This window comes from Sphaerodactylus townsendi, linkage group LG11, assembly GCF_021028975.2.
Source record: "Sphaerodactylus townsendi isolate TG3544 linkage group LG11, MPM_Stown_v2.3, whole genome shotgun sequence".
Lineage (NCBI taxonomy): Eukaryota > Metazoa > Chordata > Lepidosauria > Squamata > Sphaerodactylidae > Sphaerodactylus > Sphaerodactylus townsendi.
The window spans coordinates 22,793,820-22,807,770 of NC_059435.1; the positions used below are offsets into that span (position 1 = coordinate 22,793,820).

At 44.6% G+C, this 13,951-nt stretch overlaps 1 protein-coding gene across 1 annotated transcript; it reads left to right on the top strand.

The window, feature by feature from the left end:
* The first annotated feature begins 379 nt into the window (after window positions 1-379).
* Window positions 380-13,878, top strand: RP9 (RP9 pre-mRNA splicing factor). The gene is made up of 6 exons (XM_048510723.1): window positions 380-622; window positions 3,598-3,628; window positions 5,981-6,110; window positions 7,795-7,886; window positions 9,435-9,496; window positions 10,520-13,878. Exons 1-6 carry the CDS (start codon window positions 459-461, stop codon window positions 10,701-10,703), a joined length of 663 nt encoding a protein of 220 aa, XP_048366680.1. The 5' UTR covers window positions 380-458; the 3' UTR covers window positions 10,704-13,878.
* Window positions 13,879-13,951: the final 73 nt, after the last annotated feature.

Consider the following 13,951-nt stretch of genomic DNA (forward strand, 5'->3'; position numbering starts at 1 on the left):
AAATCACTCCGAGTTCAACGGGGCTTCCATCCTACCTCATTGTACAAATGAAGCCCTGCCTTGCAGCAGAAGGGGTCACCCCACACCGTTAAGGAGCCTCCCGCAAAAGGAGCTTCCCGCCCCGCGAGGAGACACGGAACAGCCTCCCCTGTGCAGAGAGCGCATATGGGAGATCTGGGTTCAAATGTTCCCCCCTGCTCCCTGAACCCAAGCTGCCTAGCAGGGTTGTTGCGAGGAGGAATCCGGGGAAGGAGAGCGGCGTGCCCGCCCCTGGCTCCTTGCAGGAAGGGCGGGAGAAAGCAGCCTGCGCGCAGCAGGCGGAGAAGGAGGAGACGCCGCCTAGGAAGAGGAGGAGTGCTCGCCTTGCCCTCGCCTGGAAGTGAAACCAGGGGGCTGGGCCGCTCGCTGCTTGCAATGCCAGCTGGCTGCCTTCTGCTCCGGCTGCGCCGCCCGTCGTCATGTCCCGCGAGGAGGAGAGGAGCGGCAGCGGCAGCCTCAAGCGGCACCGGAGCCACAGCGACTCCTCACCGGGCGGCAGCAGTGGCAGCAAAGGGCGCAAGGAGCAGAAGCGGAAGAAGCGCGAAGAACAGCAGATCCAGCAGATCCAGCACTTGGAGTCCTTGTAAGGGCGGCTCTGGAGGTCTCGGGGGGCGGGGTCGCAGGTGCATTGGTCAGATCCCTGGGGCTGACCCAGCCTTTCAGCAAGAAGTGGGGCCACCTGCGGGAGGACCGAAAGCTGCACAAAAGTGGCATGGGCAAATTTAGATCCATAAGTGCACATTTACGCACAATGGCTGTAACTGAAATGCAGCTCTCCCCACCACCGACTGTGTTTGTTGCCCAGGTAGGATGCGAGGGGGATCTGGCTGTGACCTCTGGCACCTCATTGATCACCGGGGTGGTTTCGGCTGTTCTGGCTGGCTAGGCGGCTGTCCCCTCCCTCCCTCCTATGTGTCCTTTCTGAAGCTGCCCCCCGGATAGAAGATGACCATCCCAGATCGAAGGAGTGTACCGCTCTTCGGTCAAGGGTATACCATAGCTGCCCTCCCCTGCTAGAACCTCCAAACAAGCTGAAGGTCCATTTGTTACCCAGGAGCTGTGGAGGGGGAGCTTGTCAAGACCTCTTGCTATAGCTCAGCCTCTTTCATTCACCCTCAGCCTCTTTCATTCAGCAGTGGCGTAGGAGGTTAAGAGCTCGTGTATCTAATCTGGAGGAACCGGGTTTGATTCCCTGCTCTGCTGCTTGAACTGTGGAGGCTTATCTGGGGAATTCAGATTAGCCTGTGCACTCCCACACGTGCCAGCTGGGTGACCTTGGGCTAGTCACAGTTCTTCAGAGCTCTCTCAGCCCCACCTACCTCACAGGGTGTTTGTTGTGAGGGGGGAAGGGCAAGGAAATTGTAAGCCCCTTTGAGTCTCCTGCAGGAGAGAAAGGGGGGATATGAATCCAAACTCTTCTTCTTCTTCTTCTTTCTCCCCACCCCCATCAGCCTAACTAGTTTAAGCTGCCCTTCTTTCAGCTCCAACTGTGAGGTCCCTGTGGATGTGCACTGTTTGCCCTGATGTGGGGTTGCACATGCACTCATTGCCAAAAGTATGGGGTGATTTAGCACTCTCAGCCTAACCTCACAGTTTCAGAGGGTAGCTATGTTGGTGTGCGTTAGAAGAGTCCATTCTCAATTCAAGAGTCCATACTCTCAAAAACGGACAAATAGAAAATAAACCCTGAATAGGCAATCCTGGTTGAGAAGGAGAAAAGACATTATTCTTCCCACTTTTGATGGAGTTCAGCTGATTCTTGCTGACTCAATTAAAAGCTTTGGGATCATATTGGATCCAGCAATGTTGCTGGAGAAACAAGTTAATTCAATTGCAAAAATGGTTTCTTGGTCTAACCTGAAAGATGGCCTCTTATCTCTGTACCGCTGACCTGCCAACTGTGACCTGGCAACTACAATTACATCAAGGCTAGATTACAGTCATCCACAGTGCATTGGTCTCGACTCAGAAGCAACTTGGAAAGTCCACTTGGTCCAGCAGAATGTCATGGCTCAGCTAGTAACAGGAGCTAGCTGGAATATTCATATTCAGATGCAGAGGTGCAGAAATCAGGTTTATTGCATCAGAGAACAAGCTGAAACACTCCACAGAGTTTGCCGAATCTGGCGTACACACACACACAGTAGCAGCCTAGGTGCCCCGGCCAAGCACTCTCAAGCACCCCTTCCCCTAACTGCCATTCCCAAAATCGATCCCAGCAACTGAAAGGATTCTCAAGCCATGGCCTGGCACTTTCCAAAGCCAGGATTTGATAATGTGTCAGGGGGAGTCTTGCATGTCAAAACAAAGCACAGGCAAAAGGATCTTATGTGCCACGTTCTCCCAGGCACCAAGATGGCAAGACACAAAGACTTGACAGGGTTCTCCATTGGCTGTCCATTTGGTCTTGGGTTTAGTTGACTGTCACATGCAAAGCCCTTCATGGCCTTGCCCCCTCTGATTCGCAGGACCGCCTCTCTCCCTGTGCTCTGCCCCAGCAATTTCCCTCAAGGCTTCAGGGGCTTCTGCAGGTATCAGCCTGCAAAAGCCCCAAAGTCAACAACTGCTCGTACACATTCTTTCTCTGTTGTGGCTTTCACCTTGTGCGATGGCCTACCTGAGAAGATCAGAAAAGCTCCCAGTCTTCTGGCCTTCTGCAAACTATGCAAAATTGGACTATTTAAGAGGGCTTTTCTGCACACCCCAAGATGGTTTCACAAACTTGGCTTGGATTAATTATTAAATTATTGGATAAATTATTAAGGTCTGTACTGCTGTGTTTAGCTTATTGTAAGTAGGGTCCTATTTATATTATTATATCCTACATGCGTCATGTGATCAGTTTTTTTCTGGTGGTTCCAGACCTAAGATCATAACGCATCGGTTATTGAGTGTCCTGTTGTTTTGCGATTGTACTGATTCGCTATGTTTAATCCACCTTGCGTCAGAGGCAGAAGGAAGGAAGGGTTCTAAGGTGTTACTGGGCTTAAATTTAGCTCTTCTCCCTCACAGTGTTTTTGTGAGGATAAAATGGAGGAGGGGAAAATGATGTACATAACCCCTGAACTCTTTGGAGGAAGGGGGAATAAATGTGAACCAAGTAAATAGCATTCACAAGGCAGGGTGCAACAGATTTATGATCAGTTTGAAAACTATCACAAGTAACAAGCATTTATCGTAACATCATCATTCAACAGGAAAAAGATGGGAGCATTTTGAAGTTGGCCATTTTGAGCAACCCATCATAGCAGAAAGGTTGGTGCTACTTGAATAGCCCTTGGCTGGGCATTCCTAAGAAGGCTCCTCTCTAAGACCTGCAGTTCTGGATTACTTCCTTTTTGTTTCTCCAGAAGTACCCCCCGGGGGCATCACAAATGGGTCCTTTCCCTGTTCTGTTTCCTGTCAGTTTCCTCATATAGAGAAAGTGAAAATATTGAAGCGACAGGTGTTTAAAATTATTCCTCTCTCCTTACGTTTGTTTTGATTGAATAGTCTCTTTTACTTAAATAGTTTTTGAAAGGATTAATAGAGCTATATTTTCCTTTCTTTTTTTCCCAGTTACGAGAAACTTCCTCCAGGGCTAATTAAGGTAGGTTTGTATAACCTAATGCTTCTTTTTAATATCTCAGAAACATTTTAAAGGTGCTTCCTAACCTCACAAAAATGACCACCAAATTCTCTGTGTCTAGTATATTTATTTACTTTATCCATTTGTATTATTTGCAGTCTGCTTTTCTCAGTTGGACTCAAGAGTGAGTCAGCACCATCAACAGGTGGCATATTCACTAAACAATGCAATAGGATTAGGGTTGAAGAACCAAACGGAAGTCTAAAATCAGAGCTGAAGCAATGTATAAGTATTACGATGACACATTGACAGTCTCATCCAATGTGTATATGTGTGTGAGGGTGGGGGAGGGGAGAATCTGCCAGTGGGAGCAGCGTACAGCTGTGCCAGCAGATTTGCCCTCCCTAGGGCACTTGTCCTGGGAGATGTGAATCCGCTGCCATGTGGCCACTGTTTCCCTCCCTGGCAGTAGACGCAGCCAGCACTGGACGCAGCACCAGTGTCTCTGGCGTAGCAGTGGGAATCTGGGAGTATGGCTGGGGAAGGAGCCCATATTAGTTGGCTCCCTCCCACCGCTGTTCCCATTGTGCCAGCGGCCCAGACTTAGGATTTACACCACCAAAAAAGTGGCATGTCTATTAAGCCCAGTGGGGGCTTCCTGGGGGGCAGGGAGTCTTTTTCTTGGGCAGCCACGGATGAGGCTGCCCATGTTGCAAAATTCCATAATACGCTCCTAGTTTCAGCAAGCTGTACATAGTAGTATAGACCACTGTCCCTAATAATTTTTCTAAGTAGCTTTGTTAATCATTTTGTACAGTGCAACTCTGTTGCCTGCATAGAAAAGCCCTCTTGAATAATTCACTTTTGTAGTTTGCAGAAAAGTGTGACATCGGGAACCTCCCTGAGCTTCTAAGGGAGCAGCAGTGGCATAGTGGTTAAGAGAAGGTGTACTCTAAACTGGAGGAGCTGGGTTTGATTCCCCGCTCTGCCACCTGAGCTGTGGAGGCTTATCTGGGGAATTCAGATTAGCCTGTATACTCCAACACGTGCCAGCTGGGTGACCTTGGGCTAGTCACAGTTCTTCTGAGCTCTCTCAGCCCCACCTACCTCACAGGGTGTTTGTTATGAGGGGGGAAGGGTAAGGAGTTTGTAAGCCCCTTTGAGTCTCCTATAGGAGAGAAAGGGGGGATATAAATCCAACTCTTCTTCTTCTTCTAAAGTAGGTTCTTCCACAAGCTGGGAGCCACAACGCTGAAGGCATGTGTGTAGATAGTTGTTGATCTTGCCCATTTGCAGGCTGGCTATAGAAGACCCTCCCCCATTAACAAAGCTGTCATGGCGGAGCGTAGGGGGAATGGCAGTATTGCAGATATGAAGGTCTGTGGCAATGAAGGGCTTTGTACATGATAGCTACTATCTTAAAATGAAGTGTTTGTAGGATGGGAGTAATATGCATGCAGAGCTTGGCAAATAAACCTTGTTCTCCAACAAATATGTCAATTCCTTTCATGCAGGGATACCCAGCCTATTATATTACAGCGCTCACAAATCCCATACACAGGAGAGCCTATATGTTGGCTAGATTTAACATCATGCCATCTCCGCTACATAGGGGAAGACTTAAAGGTCTTCCAAGCAATAAGAGGTTCTGTACCTGTAGCATAGGACAGTTGGATTCCATCCCACACATTCTCCTGAACTGCTTATTATACCAAGAACTCCGATCCAGCCTGTTTTCCCAAGCTATAGACCCTATGATTGATTATACTGAATCAGATAAAGAAGTTATGCTTTTAAATTGTCAGGATTTTCATTGTTGCCTTATAGTGGCAAAGTTTTTGTCAGAAGTTTGTAAACTGAATGTATGACAAACGCGAAGTTTTTTACTATTCACTTTTTAACTGGAACTGTATTTTTATACTATCGTGTATATGCCAGTAAAGGCTTATTGAATTGATGCATGCCCCATCTAGCTCCCCATCATGGCTGATAAGCGGCATTCTGTACTGAGTTTTCAAATCGATTTTGAAAGGGACCAATGTACAGTGCTTTGCAATAGTCTAATCTCAGTGTTACTGTGGTGTGGTGGATCCAGGTGGCCAGATCAGCTTTATCAAGGTAATGGACCATCTTTAGGGCTAGGCTGAGTAGAAAGAAAGCCTTTTTAGCAACTGCATAACTTTCTTCTCCAGTAATAAAGTTGAGTCCAGTTTCCGGAGGTGATATTACCATGTAGGAACCATTTGCCTGTAGATCAGAAGCTGAGGCAAAATCCACCCGCTTCGCTTTTCCCACAGAAAAAAAAAATCTGGCCTATTGTTTCAATTTTATTTTCATGGTTTTATTTTTCACGTGGTTCCCCTCTTGTCCCAGGAAAACGAGACAAAGCCAGAGGATTGCATACCCGATGTGCCTGGAAATGAAAACGCACGAGAATTCCTCGCACATGCGCCAACCAAGGGGCTCTGGATGCCTCTGGGGAAGGAGGTCAAAGTTATGCAGTGTAAGCTTTGGATCTTTCTAGAATGATTTATGCGCTTGTGAAGCATCATCAGGTAGCAGTCAACTTTTGGCGACCCCAGCAAGGGGCTTTCAGAGCAAGTGGTTAAGCAGATGTGGTTTGCCATAGCCTACCTCTGCAGACGTATCTTTGGTGGTCTTACTGACCCTCCTTAGCTTCCAAGATGTGATGAGATGAGGCTATACCAGAATAATTTCTACAGAGGGGGAAATTATGTGGCAGAGAAAAGAGTAGGGGTTACCAGTTCTGAGATAATGATTGACTCCACAGGGATGATCAGTTTGCTTGCTTGTTTCAACACTACCCTGTTCTCTAAATTAGGAACATCTCACCAGAATTTCATCAGTCACATCTATCTCTGACCCCACTGGTACACAGTAGGAACAACTTGAGAAAACAAAATGGAATTTGGATGACTCAGATAAAAACAATTCATTTATTTCCACAAATATATCCAAGGCCCTTTCTTTCAAAATGTCCATATTGGGTTCACCTCTTGCCCTCTCAGATTTCCAACAGTAAAGAGATTTTTAAAATATCCTAGAGCTCCCTCCATTTTTAAATGGTACATCTGATTCTTTGTAGCCCCTAGTTCTACGTGGTAAAATTTTAGCTAGAGACATCAGTGGTTGTCACTTTTCTCACTTGTCTTTGTCTTCTCCTCATGGGGAAGTTGACTCTAAATCAAAATGGCCTCTTTAGAGACTGGAGAGGTCCAGTCCCAGATGATTGAACAGCAGACACTGAAAATGGTAACGCTGTTACTAGTTACCATTTTGGTGGGTGGAATGGGAATGGCTAAGGTAACCATTGCCCTGACCTGGGTAGCCCAGGTGGCTAGATCTCACAGATTTCAGAAGCTAAGCAGGGTTGACCTTGGCAAGTATTTGAATGGAAGACCTATAAGGAATACCAGGGTTGTGCCTTGGAGTCAGGCAATGGTAAGCCACCTCTGAACATTCCTTGCCATGAAAACCTCACTGGGGTCACCAGTCAGGTATGACTTGATGGCCAAAAAAAAGAGGCAACCATTTAAATCATAATGGCGGCATGCTGAGAGAGACAGCGCTTGTACCTCAGGCTTCCATTACAATCTGGGTGGTTACCTCAGCTATACGCAGCTTCTTTCTCTTGCCTGTGTGTTTTGGAAAGTGAGGGAATTCTCAATGATATTTCTTCAGCGTTGTTCAGAGATCCAAGTATTTTCAGATGTAATGTGGAAATCTCTTTGTTTAGACAGATGTTGAATAATTGGATAAACTGGGCCTTTATTTTTTCTGTTAGTATAACCTCCATCACTATAATTATTTAGAGCTAGTAGTAAGAGGTGATAAATGCTGAGGAACATAGTTGTCACATTGTTCTTACTTCGTTTTCACTTCCCCATTTTACTCTCACAACTACCTTGTGAAATACGTTAGGCTAAGAGAGAACCACTTGCTCAAAGTCACCTAGCAAGTTCCTATGGCAGAGTAGGGATTCAAACTTTAGTTTTCCTGAACTCAATCTGACCCTCTAACCACTAAACCACATTCCCCTGGAAGTAAAAATTAACTATTCTTTGTGTAACAAAAATCAAGAATGCTTTTTGTCAAAGCTTTCTTTTTTTCCCCCTATTGCAGTGCACTATTCTAAAGCATCTTAAAAACCTATCTTTTGTGTTTAGGCTGGAGATGTAAACGTTATGGACACCGAACAGGAGATAAAGAATGTCCTTTCTTCATTAAAGGCAACCAGAAGCTTGAACAATTCAGAGTAGTAAGTAAACGACAGATGCATGTAGTTTGTGTGTGTGTGTGTGTGTGTGTATCATATATATATATATGAGAGAGACAATTCTGAATAAGTATACATTAAGTCGTGTGACCCATGTGGCCCATTTGCAGCCTAAAAAAGCGTAGACAACTTTGCTACAGCTTCTGGATGGTAATTTGCAAAAGAGATGAGCATATTTCTCCCAGTCCATTCCTATAGGATTCCAACTGGTTATTCCATTGGCACAGTTGCAATTCCACCAACAGAACAGCATTTTTATCAGTGGAGGAAGGGAGGAATTTTCTGACAATACCCCCCTTCCACTGCACCACATTTTCCCTGCAATGCAGGAATGAAAGGAGTTGTTTTCGGGGGGGGGGGGGGGACAGCATGTTGGGGAAGGTGAGGAAGTTGCATTCTTTCATCACGGCTCTGCTTGCTCTTCTTGGGCTCCAAGTTATATAATTCCAGAAGTTTTCTACACGATTTACCGGTACTTTTTATTTCTGGTTTAAAAATGTCAACATTTATTTTGGGATTGGAGGAAATGCCTCTTGTTGCCACTTTCGCTTAATTTGCACTGATACAACTCTGCAGTAAAGCAGTCTTGCTGGGGGCTTCGTCAAGGTGCTTTGAATGCACTGTTTTATTGATGCACTCCTGCATAGTATATGAAAACAAATCCTGAAGGCTGACAATGCCAAGGTTCCAATTCCTCCCCCCAGTGGCTTATCGTGTTTACACACTTTAACAAAACATCATACACATGTAATTTGTTGCAGCTTACAGTTACTTCGTTAATGTCTTTTTCCTCTTGTATATTACTAGCATGCCCATATGGATTGATAAACCACTGGGGAGAAGAAAAGGCACCTTAGGGTGATCAAGATTTGTTTCCCATGCAGAGGCAGGCAGCAACAAACCACCACGGAATGTCTCTTGCCTTGAAAACCCTACGGCATAGGTGTCAAATTCGCAGCCCTCCAGATGTTATGGACTACAGTTTTCATCATCCCCTGCCAGCATCATCCCCTGCCAGCATCAGTTCATAACATCTGGAGGGCCGCAAGTTTGACACCTGTGCCCTACGGGGTCACCCTTAGTCAGCTGTGACTTTCTGACACTTTCTACCACCACCCTATAGGGTTGTTGTTTTTTTAAGTGAAACCGAGGGGGATTTGTAATGCGTTGTTCCACTCCAGAAACAAAGCCAGAACCCCAACTCCAAGGAGAAATTATTTGGAAGCCTTGTGTCACAGAAACAATGATAACAATATTTATCTAGAGAATTTTTATGCTACCTTTCCTAGCAGCCTGCCCTGCATTTGGAGTTCACCCATATTATATGGCCTGGCATTCTGGGGACAACTGAAACCCAGAAGATGTAGGAACACATTACAAATTTGAGTGATCTTATATTAGAAATGCCATAAATGTACAATTGCTTTATAATGCATTCTAAACCTTAGGTACATAGTCAGATTCCATTTTTGTCATTCACCATTCAGAACAGTTAGAAAAAAGTTTTAAAGCTTTTCTTTCTTTTTGAAGGCACATGAAGACCCCATGTATGATATAATAAGGGAAAATAAGCATCATGAGAAAGAAATGCGGTAAGCCTGGCATTCTTTTAAATCTATCCAAATACTGAATAATAATAAATGCTTAGCCTTTATATGGCACGATAGTGTTCAGAGTACTCCATATACTTTGGGTTAGCTTTAGCCAGCTTTTTCACTCCCAGCTTTCTCGATTACCGTTCCTCTTACAGATCTCATCCCATGTGGCTTTTGTAGCTGCAGGTCCCATGATCCATGGCATAGCCATTTTTGGTGGTCAAAGAAGACCCACCCCTTTCCTTTTCACCAGCAGCAAGGGTAGCTGGATCCAACTCAGGGGTGTCCAACTCTGGCGCTGCAGATGGACTCATGGACTGCAATTCCCATCAGGCCCTGCTGGCATTTATTTATTTATTAAATTTTTTAACTGCCCACCCCCGAAGGGCTCTGGGCGGTATACACCAGGCCAAACAATAGTACACACAGTGGCTGAAAACAACATTACACATCATAAAATAACTTAAATTAAGCTAAAAACAGTTTACAGAATTCATAAAACCTAACAGCATTAGAACAGTTGGCCATTCCAGCAGGGACTGATGGGAATTGTAGTCCATGAACATCTGAAAGGCCAGAGTTGGACACCTCTGATCCAACTCATTACCTTTTACAATCTTTACTGTGACCATGTAGTATTAGGGAGCCTTGAAGAAAGGGCGGGATAAAATCATAATTCAGTGTGCCTAGATTGCAGATGAGGGATTGGGGCTAAGAGAATGGGTTTCCTGACACCATTTCCTGAGGTCAGAGATGGGATTTGGACAGAACATTTTCGTGTTTAAATCTCAAGTTTTTAAGGCACTACCCTGCAATAGTTATCAACTATTGATACTTTCAAAATCCCATGCAGTTCAAGGGGGGGAATTCACGCGTGCACCCCCCCCCCATTTATCATGTTATTAATCTTATCACTATGTCACAAGTATACAGATCACATGTAAGCCAAAATGCAACTAGCAGGAAAAAAAGGCAAAAAGTGAACAGAATTTAATCTTGCGGGTCTGTTTTTGCGTTTAGGATACAACAGCTGAAGCAGCTGCTCGAAGACTCCAGTTCGGATGAAGATGGCAGCAGTCGGAGCTCCACTTCTTCAGAGGGTAAGGAAAAGCGCAAGAAAAAGAAAAAGAAGAAAGAGAAGAAAAAGAAGAAGAAGAGAAAGCACAAATCTTCCAAGTCGGACAGGAAGTCAGAATCGGACTGAGGAGATGTTGCCTCTGTGGCAAGCTTTGAGAAGTGTTGGGAAGCATCCAAAGAGCTCTGAGATTGTTTTGGTACGATCTACAGATACGTTTACATACTTTTTGGCAATATCTTGCCAGTTGCCTGATCAACAGGCTCTCCTGCTATATCTTTGCGTTGCATTTCTCACCCACTTAAGATTTAAAAACCAGTTTGATGGTTTGGTACAAGAGCTGCTGTGAAAGAGAATTGCCTCCAGTATGCGTATGCTGTTTTCTCCTGTGAGTTTCCTTGTTAGGAAGTGTTGGCCTACAGATCCCTATATATCCTTTTATCCTCCTAAGAGGCTAAGAGCAGTTTGGCAGCGAAATGTGTTAATCTGGTGTACAGATGGGAAGTGGGAGAGGAATTGCCAATAGGGATGCTTTGCAAACTGCCGCTACTGTGTACGCGCAAGATCTCTCTGGGTTGTCCCTTGGGAGAGTCGGCATTTGCACAGTTGCTGTATTGTCACAAAAGTGAAATCTCTGCTCTGTGGCATAGGGCAAGCTAAGTAGGGCTACTTCTGGCCAACTGGACTTATGCTTTCTGAAGTGAAGTCCAGAAGCAGCCGGAACAAAAGTGAGACTTTGGGTGGATTTCATGCCACAGTACCTTTGAATGAAAAGAGTGCTTTTTCCGCACAAGATACTAATGACTTCTATCATTAGACACTGTTATCCCGCTGTTCTGCTAGGAATCTCAGGGCTGCATATATGGTTCTCCCCACCTCCATTTTATCCGCACACATGAAGTAAGTTAGGCTGAGAGAATAGCTAGCTAGAATACCAAATACAACATGGAATTTATACATTTTGAATGCCATTTCTGTAAACAATTGCCGAGTTCAAGATCATGTCCAGTGAGTCGACTAGCTTTTATAGCAACGTTGAATATCTAGAATGCGATTTTGCCTGCATTGGCTAACCCTTCACAGCATATTTAGTATAATCTTTTAAAATTATTATTATTATTAGTTTTAATATCCTGCTCCTCCCCTTTCAAGCTTGGGGCGGCGTCCAACAATTTCAAAACAATACAGGACTCAAATGACTGAAGCCAACACCAGGCAAAAGATGGCCGGTTCCCAGCATAATTTGTAATGCTGGGATTTGCGCCTTTTCCCTAGCGAATGTCTTGATGCGACATCACCCCATGGGTCAGTAATGACCTGGTGCTTGTACAGGAAACTAACTTTGCCTTCTAATAAGGTTTTGAAGTTTCAAGTCCTCATTTTGCTTGTTGCACACAAGGAAACTCAGCTACTTATCTCCTTTGGCAGGGATCACTTGAACTCTAAACTCACCTGTGTAAAGGTGCTTCAATGGCATCCCTTGTTCAGGCTAATTCAAGTTATACATTTAGATAACATTCAGTCACATGAGGCAGCTTTAGCCAGGAAATATTACTATCGTTGTGATATTGACCATCACATAATGAGAACAACTTTGACAAGATAGCTGCCTAATATGACTGATCATTAAAGCCATGGTGTCTGATAAGGGAAGAGCTTCTTCCCTTAATAGCAAGAGTACTATATTTAATGGGTAATCTTCCTACCAGTGTAATCTGTAGGGGAAAAGCTCACAGTTAAATTTAGGTAGCAAGGCGCACTGTTAATTTTGCTCAGTCGGCTGGGCGAAATTGAAAGATGGAAGGGGCTATTGTGGGCATGGAGTGTGTGTTTAGTTAAACTTCCATTTAAGTTTTGTTTGAACACACGTTCTATTTAGATGTTGGATACTAAACTGGGATTCTTAAACTATAGCTTGGATCTGGGTTAATTACTGTTTATCGTGAGGTCTGAATACAGACACACAAATACTCTTCCTCTTAGGCCATGCTGGCAGGGGTTGATGGGAATTGTAGTTCATGAATATCTGGAGAGCCGCAGGTTGCAGACCCCTGAACTAGACAATCTTGCTGCTACAGCAGCATTCGCTGTCCAGCCGTTCTTTAAGACTGCTCCCCCTCTCAACATCCTCACACACGCTAGGGAGGAGGCATGAGCAGGAATATGCTGGAGTCTTCAAAGGAAATATCAAGAAGCAACGACTTAGAAACCAACTCAACTCCCTAATAAAGTTGTGTTATTGGAATGTTATAGGTTGGGCCAATATATTTAATATATTGGGAGTTTCTGCCCCTATTCAGTATTCTACTGCTGCAAGAAACCTGGTCTACTGAGGATATTTTTCTCCCTGGCTATGTTTCTTTTTGCTCTCCAACAATCAAGAGAGGTCAAAAAGGAAGAGTCAGTGCCAGTTTGACCTGTTTGCGTTCTTCTTCTCTAACGGTAAAGATGTCTCTGGCCATGGCAATGAAAATCCAGGGGGCAAAGAAATATATAACAATCACAGTATTTATTCCACCAGCCCCCAGTATAATCCAACTAAATCAAAACTGGAGGGCCCTGGAAAACATTTTTGGAATGAATTCCCTAATACCAATATAATTATTGCTCGTGATTTTAAGTAAGAGCGGGAGGAGCTGAAGAAATGGACTGGATTAATAATGAAAGAAGCATCAAAACTAACAGAAGGGCCTGGGGGAGAAGTAACAGCATTGCACAGTTAGGAAGTTCAGCAATTCAGTGAAACAGTGTGGTGGAAAGAGAGACCAGCGACCATTGGCAAAGAGGTGGCATGGCTTGCTGTGCCCACTTGTTGCAGCAAACCAAACTGCAAGCAAGCATGTATGGAAGGAGACTTCGCCCTCAGCTAGTGGCGTAGCGCCCATGGGACATGGGGGCATCTTGCACCAGTTGCACCTGGGGGCGGGATGTGGGCATGGGCATTCCGGGGCAGGCGTGGCAGGGGCACAGGGCACACACGTGCCCCGGGAGCAGGCCAACAGGACATGGGAGCTTCAAAAAGCATCCAGAGCTCCTTAGAGATGGGAAATGAGGCAACATGTACTAGCTGGGGTTTACAAATTGTCACCAGTTATAGATGCCAACCAGGGGTCATGCAATCATGTTCAAACAATATATTAAAATATCTGAATGTAGTCATTTATTTCTGCCCTTTAAGACTACCATTCCGTTTAATATATGCGTTAGTAACATCAATGTGAGGTTTCAATAATTACAAGTCATATTTGTGCAATTTTGAAGTTTAATAGCATTTTAAACACCACAATAAACACCCTTAATTTCACATATGATTTTAATACATTTCATTTTTCAACATGTAGCCAGGAACCTTGCCTTCGGAGCGCAACTTAAATCTT

Excerpts from the sequence above, each read along its gene's own strand:
- RP9 (XM_048510723.1), top strand. The coding sequence starts at position 459 with ATGTCCCGCGAGGAGGAGAGGAGCGGCAGCGGCAGCCTCAAGCGGCAC. Across the intron at positions 6,111-7,794 it reads GGAGGTCAAAGTTATGCAGT|GCTGGAGATGTAAACGTTAT; the intron begins GTAAGCTTTGGA and ends TTTTGTGTTTAG. Across the intron at positions 9,497-10,519 it reads CATCATGAGAAAGAAATGCG|GATACAACAGCTGAAGCAGC; the intron begins GTAAGCCTGGCA and ends TTTTGCGTTTAG.